Source organism: Vulpes lagopus, chromosome 5 (genome assembly GCF_018345385.1).
Source record: "Vulpes lagopus strain Blue_001 chromosome 5, ASM1834538v1, whole genome shotgun sequence".
NCBI lineage: Eukaryota > Metazoa > Chordata > Mammalia > Carnivora > Canidae > Vulpes > Vulpes lagopus.
The window spans coordinates 56,694,681-56,709,109 of record NC_054828.1 but is presented as its reverse complement, the minus strand read 5'-3'; the positions used below and the strand labels follow the sequence as shown (position 1 = coordinate 56,709,109).

Sequence of the window (14,429 nt, the reverse complement as noted above, 5' to 3'; positions counted from 1 at the left end):
AAATAGAGATGTTGTGAACAAGTTTGGTCACATAGCAGACACAGCAGCCTTTGCAAGATTTTCTAGACTATTCTGGCCATGTGGTGCTCTGACAGAGAAATGCCTGAGTCCTCTGAAGCCCGGTGACCTTGAAGTATCATTGCTTTTGTGCACGGTTGAGCCACATGCCTGCGAGTTCAAAACAGCCCTTTTGCTTTTATTTATTTTTATTTTTTAAATTTATATTTATTTATTTATTTATTTATTTATTTATTTATTTATTTATTTTTATTGGAGTTCAATTGCCAACATATAGCATAACACCCAGTGCTCATCCCATCAAGTGTCCCCCTCAGTGCCCATCACCCAGTCACCCCATCCCCCCGCCCACCTCCCTTTCCACCACCCCTTGTTCGTTTCCCAGAGTTAGGAGAAAAAATGAGTGGAAAATATCAGAGAGGGAGACAGAACATGAGAAACTCCTTTTGCTTTTAAATGGCTTCTCGTTAAGTCTGCCCTAAAAAGAGAGTCAGGCTTTGTTAAGGTTTGGTGAGCACTGTGAGCACCTGAATAATCAGAGAATATTCATATTCTCTAAAAGATCTCAAAAAAAAAAAAAAGTCATGTAGGTTCAAACCCTTCATTTTAAGTAAAAGAGCTAGAACCCCAAGAACCCTTTCACGTCAGGAAAGTCCAGCACCACTCCTAATCCAATCCTGCCCCCTCGACATGCTTCAACTCTTACAAAATAATGAAGGCAGTGGGAAACCAAAGCTTGCTCTCAAACCACCCAATAACCTACACAATTTTATTATCTTATAGGCACACACTCACACACGCCACACAATACACCATTGAAAAGAGAGCTTCAGAGCCTGAAAACCCTCAGGTTTTTCTCCTCCTTCCCAATAAATCCTAACTTCACTTGCAGATGGAGATAAATGCTCATTTTAGCAGCTCTGTGTTAATAACTAAGTCTATCAAGATTTGTGTCGAATTGATAATGAGCCCCCCTGAGATTTTGAGTAAGTCACAGTAGTTGGATTTTTGTTTGTTATTTGATTTGTTCACTGATATTTTCTTTCTTTTTCTTCCCAAGTGGATTTATGTTGGTTGTCTTAATAGTTGCTCTGGCTTTAGCTTTAACTGAACATAGCATAAATTACCCGAATAGTTCTTATGGTTATTATCCTTATGTGATACTTATTTATGAGATTATCAATGAGAAAACTCTAAGAATTCCTAGAGACTAAGACTGCGTTTTTTTAATTACTTAATTATTTAATATATATATATATATATTTTAAGATTGTATTTATTTATTTGACAGAAAGAGAGAGAGAGAGAGGGCACAAATAGGGGAAGCAGCAGAAGCAGAGGGAGAAGCAGGCTCCTCACTGCACAGGGAGCCCAATGTGATGCTCTATCCCAGGACCCTGGGATCTTGACTTGAACTAAAGGCAAACACTTAACTGACTGAGTGACCTAGGTGCCCCGACTGTGGTTTTTTAAACCCTTAACTTTTTTATTTGTCTCTGTGTGACTTTTTAGTTTACTTTTTCAGTGACTTTAGATACCAAACCATTGAGAAATCTTATAAAATCAACCATATTCTCCCTTTAAATGACCACTTTCAGTCTTGTCAGCCACCAAGTGTTATCTGTAACATTAACTTTAAAAGAAGGATTATCAAAACAAGGAGACTATTACACACCAGTTGAAATGGCCAAAGTCTGAAACCCTGACAACCCAAATGCTAACGAGGATGTGTAGCAATAGGTACTCCTGTTCAGTGCTGATAGAAATGCAAAATGTACAGCCACCTTCAAAGACCGTTTGGTAGTTTCTTACAAAACCAAACACACTCTTACTGTATCATCCAGCAATCATGCTCCTTGGTATTTATCTAGATTTATGTCCACACTAAACCTCCACAAGGATATTTATAGCAGCTTTATTCACAATTGCTAAAACTTGGAAACAGCCAAGATGTCCTCTAGTAAGTGAACAAATGGATGGATAAACTGTGGCACATCTAGACAAGGGAACATTATTCAGCACAATTTTTTTTATTAAAAAAATATAATGAGCTATCCCACCATGAAGACATGAAAGAACCTTAAACACAGATTACTAGGTAAAAGAAGCCGAGCTGAAAAGGCTACATATGGAATGATTCTGACTATGACAATCTGGAAAAGGCATGACTATGGAGACACTTAAAGATCAGGGGCCACCAGAGGGGATACGGAATGAATAGATAGAGTGCAGATGATTTTTAAGGCAGTGAAAATACTCTATATAATAATTATGGGTACATGTCAATGTCATTACATACATTTGTCCAAACCCATAGAATGTGCAAAACCAGGAGTGAAACCTAATGAAAACTATGGTCTTTAGGTGGTTGTGATGTGTCAATGGAGGTTCATCGATTGTAACACATGTACGTATGGCTCTGGTGAGTGATCTTGATAACAGGATGGGCTATGCCTGTGTGGGGGTAGGGTATATGGGAAATATAACCCTCCTCTGTACCTTCCTCTCCATTTGGCTATAACTGTAAAACTGTTCTTTAAAAAAAATTAGGTATTCTTAAGAAGAAAAAGGAAGAAGGGCGCCTAGGTGGCTCCATTGGTTAAGCGTTTGACTTGACTCTTGATTTCAGCTCAGGTCATGATCTAGGGTCATGAGAACCAGCTGGTCTCCACACCAAATATGGAGCTTGCTTAAGATTCTCTATCCCCCTCTCCCTCTGCCCCCTCCCCACCACACTACATGATCTCTTTCTCTCTCTCTGAAAAAGAAAGAGAAAGAAAGGAGGAAAGAAAAAGAAAAGAAAGAAAGAAAGAAAGAAAGAAAGAAAGAAAGAAAGAGAAAGAAAGAAGGGAGGAAGGAAGGGAGGGAGGAAGGATGGAAAAGGAAAGAATATGCAATTATTTCAGAAGTCAATATTTTGCCTGATTTCAGTTTTTACAACTGTATACATTTTCTTAGAAATTTTGAAGTTGGACAAATATCCTTTCCATCCCTATCTCTATCTTTTCTTCCAATTTCACCTTAAAAACAAAAGAAATGCATGTTTAGAACATGCCATTCTCATTTATTGAAGATGTTACATTAAAAACATCAGCCTTGGGGATCCCTGGGTGGCGCAGCGGTTTGGCGCCTGCCTTTGGCCCAGGGCGCGATCCTGGAGACCCGGGATCGAATCCCACATCGGGCTCCCGGTGCATGGAGCCTGCTTCTCCCTCTGCCTGTGTCTCTGCCTCTCTCTCTCTCTCTGTGACTATCATAAATAAATAAAAATAAAAATAAAAAAAAGATTAAAGATTTAAAAAAAAAAAAAACATCAGCCTTAATAATATATAATTATTAAATTTTATACTGACTGACTTTAAAAGTAAATTGATTTTCTATCAAGCATAATAATTCTAGAGTCATGTTTGAGATTAACCTATTCTATCCTACTTGTTACAAGACTGGCTATCATGATGGTTCTCCTAGGCCCTGTCCAGTTTGGCTGTAGTGTTTGTATCCCAGCTTTTTATACTGTTTAAAGAATTGAAAGTATAAATTAAGAAATAAGTATCTAACTCTGTCCTACTTTCTGTTAATCAAGTTGTAAAAGGAAGTTGATATTTTGGGCTCCCAACTCAGCCTGACAGTGGACACTGCAGAACTGACCAGGCCCACTGCCCCCAAAGCCCACCCTCTGGTGTCTCTTTGAAGGCAGTCAATGGGGTCATCAGTCAGCTCCTATAAGACAACTTTCTTTTTATGGAATTAGGATGCAGCTCGTCTGGGCCAACATTCTAAGAAATTAGGTAATAATTTTGATGTTTGCTTGTGAGCATGCAATGGACTAAATTATATCCCTCTCTAAATTTACATGTTAAAGCCTCAAACTACAATCTGACTGTATTTCGAGATAGGGCTTTAAGAAAGTAATGACGGTTAAAGGAAATCAACAAGATGGGGTCTTTGGGGTCTTAATCCAAGATGATTGGTGACCTTATAACAAGAGGAAGAGATCTCTTTGTCTCTGTCTCTCACTATGCACAACGTATGGAGGAAAAACCACGTGAGGACACAGCAAGAAGGCAGCCATCTGCACGCCAGGAAAAGAGCTCTTGCCAGAACCTTGATCTTGGACCTCTAGCCTCCAACACTAGGAGAAAATAAATTTCTGTGGTTTAATCCCCCAAGTCCCTGGTATTTTGTGATGGCAGCCCAAGCAGACTAAGACAGGGCATGAGCTGAAAACTACAAAGTGCCAGGAAGAAAAAGGGAAACACCATCTAGGGCAAAGTTAAGTTGATAGAACAAGCTGGTTCATCCTCTTCTCAGATACCGTGTCCACCAATCATCCCTACTCCCTCCCTCTCACTTCTCTTTGGATTTCATCACAGTTTATTGGAAGAGCGCTGAAAATGGAAGAAAGTGCATAGCACTCTGCTAGGAGGAAGCGCGGCTTGTGAGCTCTCTCATTATTGGCCCAGAATGGACACTTTTTAGATAAGCTTAAGGGAAAGCTTCCTATTGTTCTTCCCCCAAAAGGTTATAAAATAAGAAATTATCCTAATGGATGACGTGGATAACTACAAGACTTGTTTTTGTGGTGCTCCCACAACACAGGAGGCCGTGAATATAGGAGATAAGGATTCCAAGGGCCCTAACATTTTAGGAAGGAGCTACTGTTTTTGATTTTCAAGTTTCTTTTTTCAATAAACATTTATTTAAAAACCTAGTTTCATGGCATTGTGGTTAGATAATGCTTGGGAGAGTTGTTTTTATATTAAATTATTGGTTTTTTCACTGACTGTGTCCTCCTCTTCAGGAATACAAATCGTTCTGGTTTCCCATTCTCTGTTCTTCCTTCTTCCCTCTCATTCATCTTGTCTTGATTTTTCCTCTGGGAGGGTTTCTCCATTTGGGATTCTTGGGATTCTTGCTCACTGTCTCCATTTAATGAAGTTTCTGGAGGGGATTTTAACTCTATCCTTGTGTTTCTGGTTCACATGAGGCACTTCTTTAGTTTATCCATTTTTCTTTTCACCTCATTCTGTGCTTTTCCAGTCAACTTTTTTTTGTCTTGTGGCCTCCATCCTCCGTTTCACAGGGTGTTGTTTCCTGGCACTGCATTGTGGATGCCAATTTCCTGATCCTTTTTCCATGATGTTGGAGCCTTTCTTTCAGGGATGTGTGCTTGTTTCAGAGTGGACATTTCCTGTCCCTTACTCGGCGGTCCTTTTATTAGGACTGGATTTTCCTTATTCATCCTTGAGTAAGACAAGACCCATTTTGACGTATTACTCTTTGCGAGGAGGGCCTGCACTTTGCCTCACTCTCTAACGACATGGGTCGTGGTAATTTTCAGGCCTTCTGTTGGAGGAGAGCTTTGATGCCTTCTCCCTACAGGCATGGCCTACTGCAGCTCTGATCTACGGACCCGGCCTCCTAGCACACACACACTATCTGCCTTTCTGATGCTCTAAACTAGTGGTGTCAATTAAAATTTTCAGTCTTTCACAGGTTCTGCCCTCAAGGTTTTTCAGCCCCCAAATACTGATTATTTGTTGTATCAATGGTGTTAAGCATGCAGCAGTGTCTCCATAGTCGCATTTGTGTATTTCTTTTGAACCCACTAAGTAAGCCAAACACCCAGTACAACTGCTGCAAATTCTAATTTTAAGTAGCTCTAAATTTAGAAGAAAGAAATCAACCACGTTTCTTTCTGACATAAATAGGGCCTGGGTAAACGTGCTTCAGGTTATCTATGCTGCACCAAAGTATAAAATCACTAAAATGTACATAATTCCAAAATAGAGAGATGGATGTTCAGCATTTGATTAGCATCCTAGTGTTTCTGAATCATAAAATTAAGGCAAATTCAGAGGGCGCCTGGGTGACTCAGTCAGTTCAGCATCTGCCTTCAGCTCAGGTCATGATCTCAGGGTCCTGGATTGAGCCCTGCATCCAGGTCCTTGTTCACCAGGGAGTTTGCTTCTCCTTCTCCCTCTGCCCAGCCCCTTGCTGCTCATTTCCACTCTCAAATTTTTAAAAAATGATGCAAATTCAGGGATGTTTTCATCACTTTGTGTCAAAAGTACAGCTTGCAGACTTGTTCATACATTTGCAGGGTCTAGGGCGAGGACATAAACAACCAACAGTCCACAGACCTCCGGTCTCTATATTAAGAAGTTATAATTCATGATAATAAATATATATAAAACATTTCTTATCATCTGACCTTGACAAATGTGCCCACTTAATGACCCCGAAGACAATATTTGATTTAGAATTCTCTGACTCCTGGGAGTCTGAGACCAACCCAGCCCCCAGCCCTCACTCCAGGTCCTGTCCTGAACTCTGGGGGACAAAACACAAAGGGCTGCGGATGCGTCAGCCCCTAAGCCAGCCCTGTTGCAAGCTGCCCCCACTCTGGCACACAGCTCCCCCTTGGTCACTCCTGGAGAAAGGCATGTGCAGACCCTAGAAGCAGATTTGGAACTACCTGGGCAGCGAAATGTGGAGCCTCGGGTCCCCAGCGTGGAGGCCAGGCTCAAGGTGAACACTGTTCTCCAGCCCACAGATTCCTTACCCCACGGGGTTGGAGGAGGGCCGGAGGAGGGCTCAAAATATATTTATGTTTTAAAAGCCAATTACCTATAAAATATTACCACACCAGACTCTAATACTTTTTAAATTGAAAAGCAACACGGTGGTTGGAATTAGGGAAAACTGCATTAATTGCACTATTACTGCATGAAAGTCCTTGGTGATAGGCTTTCAGAAAGCATCTTATTTAATCTTCACAATTAACTGTGCTGGTTAAAATCATCATCCTCATCTTACAAATACAGGGACTGGGGCACAGAAAAGGCAAGGAACATGTTCCAGGCCACAGAGCAACGTGGAGTGGATTCAGGATGTGAATCTCAAGTCTGTCAGCCTTCAAAATATGCTCTTTCCTTCCCCTAATCTGTGCTCGAAGAATTCCCACCTTCATCATATTTCTTGCCATCTTATTTCCTCCTCTGTTTCAGAATCCAGCACTGAGGCTGGTTTACCACCACGCAGAGTAGTCTCATGGTTTTGTCTCATACAAATGTCCCTACAATGTTGGTGGAAATGTCTGTTTCTTAAACATTCCTTTAGCGTTACTCTGGGTTCTTTTCTACACATGGACTCGTTTAACCTTCCCAACGACTCCATGACTCCAGATAATGTTACCATCCCCAGTTTTGAAGATGAGGAACTCTAAAGCACAGAGAGATGGACAACGTCCCCAAGGTCACTTGGCTGAGCCATGAAGGAGCCAAGGGTGAGCCTGAACTCTCAACCCCTGGGCTCTGGTGCCTTTTGTCATCGCTCCGGTTCCACACCGACTGCACGGAGGCACGAAGCCACCGTATTTACAAAGTTCACACACTCCAACCATGTGCTCAAGGCTTTATCCTGGCTGATTTCATCAACTGACAGAATGAAATATAATTGGGCCTGATTTTTGTTAAGGTTCCCATCTCCCAGGTATGTCTGCCTGGACTCTCCTCATTGCTCTCAGCACAGGCGACCAGGAGGCCCAAGCACCACTTCAAATACAACGAGGAACATCACAGTCCTGCTTCCTGGACTCTCCAAGCTCTGACTTCGTCCTGGTCTCTTCAAATGGCCTCATGCACCGGCTTCCTGCAGTTGTGCATACTTTTTGGCTTTTCCAACTGGGCTCCTCCTTCTTGCCTCCCCTTGTTGGGATTGGTGATGTGACTTTGGCAGGCCTGGCCTCCCAAGAGCTGGCTCTCCACCTCTGGAGATGCTTTGAAGGCGTCCCTGGCTCTGAGTCTCATGCTCACCTGAACAACTTCCATCCTCCAGCATCTACACTGCTCCCCCACCTGACTTATCTGACAAGAGGATAAGGAGACCTGGGCAGCTCCTCTGCTCTGACACAAGACTTAAAGAAGTAGACTTTGTACCCATTCTCTACGGCACCTCCAACTCACTGTGACTCGGTTCCAACGCGAGCTTCCGTGATCAAGAATGATTTCCACTTTTGTGTGTTTTTCTTCGGTCGTTAGTTCTGACAAATGGAAATTGCCGCATATTTATATGGCATATCTCAAGTTCTCTCACAAACGAAACTGGTATGTTTAGCTTACATGACCATATGCATATCTCAGAGATATTTCAACATCTGGCCCTATTTTTCAAAGGCTTAGTTTTGCAAGTTGCACCAGAGAGAATGCATTTGAAAACATAAGGCCGTGGATATCTGTAAGAAAACCACATCAGTGGGGCCGTTAAACTCTTTGCTTAAGTAAACATCAGGAATGTGACAAATTGCTAATTTCCTATGAAGGATCATAAAATTCCAACGGAGAACTCTGGATTGGGGATGGAGGGAAGAGTAGAAATAGCCACGGTTCCCTAACCTCAGGGACTTCTGCTATCTAAATTTTGAATGAAAATATTGATGTCCCCCGTTGGCCGAGATGTTATCACCAGTCTTTACCACCATGGCTCTTACTCAAAGACTCCATTTTGAGATGTGTCATATAGAGACTGTAGGTCACACAAACATGTTGGTGGAAAGAAAAAGGCCTTTTACCCTAGGAAAGTTAGAAATATCTAACTGAAATCTAATGCATCTGAAAGACTTTGTCTTCATTATCGAAACAGAGATAATGGCAGCCATAAAATGGTTCAGAGGATCCCAGAAAAACAGTGTCAGTATCTGGGTAGCATGGTACAGATCTCTAATCTTAAATATATCATCCTGAACCTATAACATGGTCCTTGCCTAATCTCTTTATTTCAGCTTAAAATTCAGATTTCAAATTCATAATTAGCTCTTTAATGAAACACTGACCGCTGCTGTATTCACAATAGCCATCAGCACTTCGTATGCTGTTTTAATACAACAGATATACTTTAACAATTTAATAATTTGCTGCTAGTTTAGGTACTTTGGAACATGTTGTTAACATAAGAGCCATGCATTTACTAGCATATTCATATTTTGGTTTATTTAAATGGCCCATATACATTTTGTGCCATAGAAAGACAATGGTGGTAGTTTTTTAAAAACAAATCTCAGGATTTTTTTTAAGATTTTATTTATTTATTTGAGAGTGAGAGAGAGCGAGCACAAGCCAGGGCAGAGAAGGAGACTCCCCACTGAGCAGGGAGCCAGACTCAGGACTGGGTCCCAAGACTCTGGGATCATGACCTGAGCCAAAGGCTTAATCTATTGAGCCACCTAAGTGCCCCAGATCTCAGGATTTCTTGAAGAAAAATCTGATTCCAGGTCTAGGGTGGGAACTAGGGAAGTAAGCCTAGGTTATTTTGTCATACCAATAGGGAAGAAGTTATGTTATTAAGAGTATGTCAAAGGAACTCAGGAGCCAACCTGAAGATACTCCCCAATGGTCAAAGATAAAATAATTGCATATCAACAAAGAAAAGGATGGTGATGGACCTTAAATCTATTTATTTCATAAGAATACTTACAGAAATGCTTGCATATTACTGTTATATGATACCAGAAAATTAACTCATCATTTTGAAATCTGTTAAGAGTAAGAAGCACTTATGCTGCCCCTCCTTTTTTAAATAAAAACTGGGTACTACTGGTAACCAGTCAATAAATGCTGGATTTTTTTTATCAAAAGTATTCCAGGTAATACATGAAGAAAAGGTGATAGAAATAGAATATTACCAATTTGGAACTCTTAGTGGACTGTTTCTTATTCTTGGGCATCAGTGATGACTAACATCACAAAAAGTGACGAGGTCAGACAGTATGTGCCTCCTGAAGAAGGAACACAAAAACCCCTATAAAGTAGTTAGACTTCATAATGACAACCTGAGTCTTTTTAAGCTGACAAATGCAATCAGTAGATTAGAGATAATACAGAGGACAGGGAAACATGTTAACCTATACCATGGGCGTGCAAATAGCACAGACTCTGGGAAATGTGATAAGATAGACAACACACGTCAATACGTAAAATTTCAAGGAGGAAAAAAAGATGAAAATAGAAGAACCTAAGATGAAAGTTGACATAAAGGAAATATCAACCAGTCACAACCTGTGAACCTTATTTAGATTCTGATTCAAAGAGGCACATTTACGAGGCAATTGAAAATTTAAACCCTAGGTAGATATTGGATAATCTATTCAGAAATTCTTATTAAGGTTTTAGCATGATAATGACATTGTGACCACATTTCTTTTTATTTTTTAAAATTTTTAAAAAGATTTTATTTATTTATTCATGAGAGAGAGAGAGAGAGAGAGAGAGAGGCAGAGACACAGGCAGAGAGAAAGGCAGGCTCCATTCCACGCAGGGAGCCCAATGTGGGTGGGACTGGATCCCGGGTGTCCAGGACCACACCCTGGGCTGAAGGCAGGCGCTAATCCTCTGAGCCACCCGGGCTGCCCCACATTTCTTTTTAAAGAACGATTTCTCTTTTAGAGCAAGATACTAAAATATTTACAGATGAAAGGATCTATCTGGGATTTGCTTCAAATTGATAGAAGGTGGAGAAAGTGGATGAGACCATGCGCAGGGAAGGATTGCCCTGGTGTCCTCACTTTGGGGCTGGATGATGGGGCCGATTACACTTTTCTACTCTGTGAATGTTCAAAATTCTCCTGAACGAAGAGCTACAAACAAAACCAAAGTACATAGACAATCCTTGATGTATATTATATTCCACTTTCAGGGTTTAACTGATTTTTAAAATTTCAAGGGAAGAAATTTATCAGGACTAACTGTAAAAAACTGGCATGTATTCATGGCCTAAACTTAATATTTGCAAAAGCAGCCAGTTTTTCTAGGGAAAAGAGAAAGTAAAGGGACAAATTGTCTTTATCTTATTTTATTTATTTATATACTCATTTACTTCACCAATATTCCATCTGTACTCATTAGGGCTGCTGACATTGAACAGAAAGTCATCTTGTACAAGAAGACTATATTCCTGTGGTTAAGTTTAATTAGGTGCATCATTATGTTACCAGGACAGACGTTTACCAATATATAGATATCAGCTGCCTGTTTACTAAAGGGAACAAGGTAAAAACCAAAACCAGACCTCTCTCCTGCTGATACTGCATAAGCCATTTTTAAAATCCAGTATACAAAATTATTTTTTTCATTTAAGGACTTTGGGCTATTTCTATTGATTTACTTCTGAACACTCTTTAGTTGTCCCCTATATAATAAAAATGATAAAGTCAATTTTCCAAGATCCCATCCTGCCCTTTACCTTTTGCCTTCTATATCTTATTTTTCCACTTTCTAACATTGATGCTACTTACCAATTTATTTGCTGTCTTAGGTCAAAAAAAAAACCTATAAGAACCTGCTAAAATACCAACCCTGTTGATTAAGAGGTGGGCTGATGACACATCAAAATACTAACTTTTTAACCTAGTTATCCAAGTTTAATTTTTCCATGATTAAATAATTGTATTGTTTCCCTCTCAAGTTTTTTATGACCCACTGTTTCTTCTTTAGGTCTCTAGAAATAATCCTTTCCTCATGGCTATCATCTGACAGCCCACCATTCACCTGTTTCAGACTCAGATGTAAAGGTTAGAATTCAGAGGCTGGGCTCCAGTGGAAACAGACCACATTTTTTCCCACAAGGTCCTTAAACCAGGGAGGCCTGCATGATATACAACTAAGAATAGCTGTCCTTTAATTAAGGGGTATTTTTCCCCTCTGTGGTTGTTTTGCAACAATATCAAAACATTTATGAAATGTTTATCCTCACAGATCCTGAAGTCCACTTTCTTGAGTCATTGGCTCATTTTCAATTACTGAAATAACCAAAGAAAGAACAAACAAATCCAAACAAGTAAATGGAAAATACATTTTCTTCCTCTTCCTATTTCTCTAGTGCAGAGTCTGTTCTCATTTATGATATTTATTTCAAGGTTCCCTTTCTTGCCTAAAGTCGATAATTAAAAAACAACAACAGCAAAAAAACACACTTACCCAGAACAAGAAGTTGAAGATAAACATGGAATATTTTATACAGCCACTCACACCTGCCATGGTGAGACAGGATCAGGAATCCAGATGCGGCAAATGTAACTGTTCGTTATAGGATTGTCCTGCAACACGCTCTGGAGTAAGTTGCCTGGAGAGATTTCTGTGCCCACGGCTTCGAAGCAGAAATAGAAAGCAAAGGAGGGGTGAGGGGAATAATCCAGTTATTAAAGTGGATAAAAAATTAACCCACACATTTAAATATCACAAGGGCTATCTCTAGGCGAGTATGTTCTTTTGCTTGTCATGGCTCCTGGGGCACTGGGCCAGGATATTTATGATCCTTTCTCAAAAACTGCCTCCTCTAAAGTAAACAGATATCAAGTTAAGGAGTGGCGCTGGATCGGAGAGAGAGTGGCACAGCGATACTAGGTTGCTGGATTTCAGAAACCACAACCTGACTTCCCTGCCCTCTATTTCAACACTATAGGAAACTAAGACTACTTTTGCTCTAAGATAAAGGGACTTTGTGTCTCAACTCATTTTTGCATTGCATTTTCTCAGCAATGCCAAGTTTCTCCCGGGTGCCATAAAATGCATTTAGAAATGTGCAAAATCTGCAGGCTTACCCTGCAGTCACCTTTCATCCTTACCTCCAGAGTAGTGGGAACAACCATTACAAGGACCTGCTTCCAAAGCTTCTAGACTTATTTCAAAACCAGTCCACAGAGCTGCTATGAAGGCAGCCTAGATAGGGGAAGTGCGGAGGGAGAGACTGTCCTGCCTATGACCAGACCATTCAGCTTTTATCTTTATTTCTTTACAGTGTAAAGGGAAAAAAAAAATTGACAGCCTCCTTGTGTTCCTTTTATAACATGTAGCCATACTGATAGCTCGGTTTATTGTTAAGGCGGCACCGTACTTCCCTTCCTCGGGTATGTTACATCCAGCAACAACTCCTCTCCAGCAACTCAGTTTCTGGATTCCTGGTCTCCTTGGACAAAAAAAAAAAATCAAAATGAGAAGGTGGTCATAGTTCAGTGACCATAGATTGTACAATTTGTTTCTAGGGCTAATAGAAGGCAGCTGTGGCAGGTAAAGGCAAAATTCTCTGACCTAATCAGGGAGGTGTGGACTGCTTTTGTGTAAACAGTTTGGGTCATGCTAGTTTCCACATCCTGCATCTAAAAGGGAGCTCCTTGCTCCCTGAAGAAAAGAACCCTCTACTTCAACATGTTTTTTGGGGAAAATGATTCTTTAAAATCTTTGTTAAGTTCTGTACACACAATGTATTTCTATTGTATTACCACCAATGATATTTGGTGTTGAGGCCAAATTTAGGATTAGTTCAGAAATAATGGCTTAATATTTAAATAATCATGAAAATTGTTGGTGTTTTTTTTCTAAGAGTTTTTGAAAACCCTTTTTTCTTACTTTCTGTTGTTGTTTCTATTTCCTCTAGAAAATGGAAATAATTTCACAAACTTCTAGTGAGATGTTAATGTGGTTAGGATTACCCAAAGCTGAAAGAAGAGTTTTGACTGGATGAAAAAACAAATGGATTTTATGTCCTAGAAATGATTATTTATCATTTAGAGGTAAAGATCAAAGAAATATATAGATAAAAATGCTGTTTTGTTGACAAGAATGTATTGAGGACTTACCAAATTTTAGCTTAGAATACTTTTTTTTTTTTCAAAGAATATACTCTTTAGATCCATTGCTAATGAACTCTGAAACCCAAAGTCAATAGATGTGTTCCATAGGAAAATTACTCTTTGTAGAATATTCCCCAGTCCAATTCGAAATCTATATGACACAGTTCATTTCTCTGAACTCCTATCCCAGTAAATTTTATAATTATACAACATTCACCCAAGTTAATACTGTGGAGTCCCTTTGTATTTCTCTTTCTTGCCTGGTATCCAATCACTTCGGGTAGTCTGCTGAGCTCCGAAATTTCCTTCAAATCTGATTCCTCTGTCTCTCCTTCAGCTACTGTCATTATTCAACCTGTTATCATCTCTTATTCAACCAGAATGTTAATTTATTTCCCTGCCAGTCTCCTCCCCCTCCTATCTGCCTTAGCACTTTGGAATTTTCTTTCTTTTTAAATACTTATTGACTATGTAATTCCTCCAATTAAAAACCAATCTAAGGATGGTTTCCTGTCACCTATAGAGTAAATTTCAGACTTCTTAGAATGGCGTTGATAGCGCAGGGTAAGCAGGCCTCTCCCACCTCCCAGAACTTTCTCTTGTTCCTCTCTCCCTGGGCAGCCTCTACCCCTACACTCCATATCCATGAAATTAATTCACAGGACTAAAATGTGTCTTAGGATTTTATGCTTCTGTGCCACGTCACTGAGTTCTAGGGAACTACCAACATGCTATGTCTTGCCCTTTTCAAAAGATCAATTATCAAGTAAAGAAAAATAGTTTCTTT

At 40.0% G+C, this 14,429-nt stretch overlaps 1 protein-coding gene across 1 annotated transcript in view; it reads right to left on the bottom strand.

Annotated features, from left to right (window-relative positions):
- TSPAN8 (tetraspanin 8) overlaps nucleotides 1-12,216 on the bottom strand; it is a 31,368-nt gene extending 19,152 nt beyond the window's left edge. The window contains exon 1 of the mRNA XM_041756321.1: nucleotides 11,991-12,216. Within this exon, the coding sequence (XP_041612255.1) occupies nucleotides 11,991-12,050 (60 nt within the window). The 5' untranslated portion in view covers nucleotides 12,051-12,216. The remainder of the gene's footprint in view (nucleotides 1-11,990) is intronic.
- Nucleotides 12,217-14,429: the final 2,213 nt, after the last annotated feature.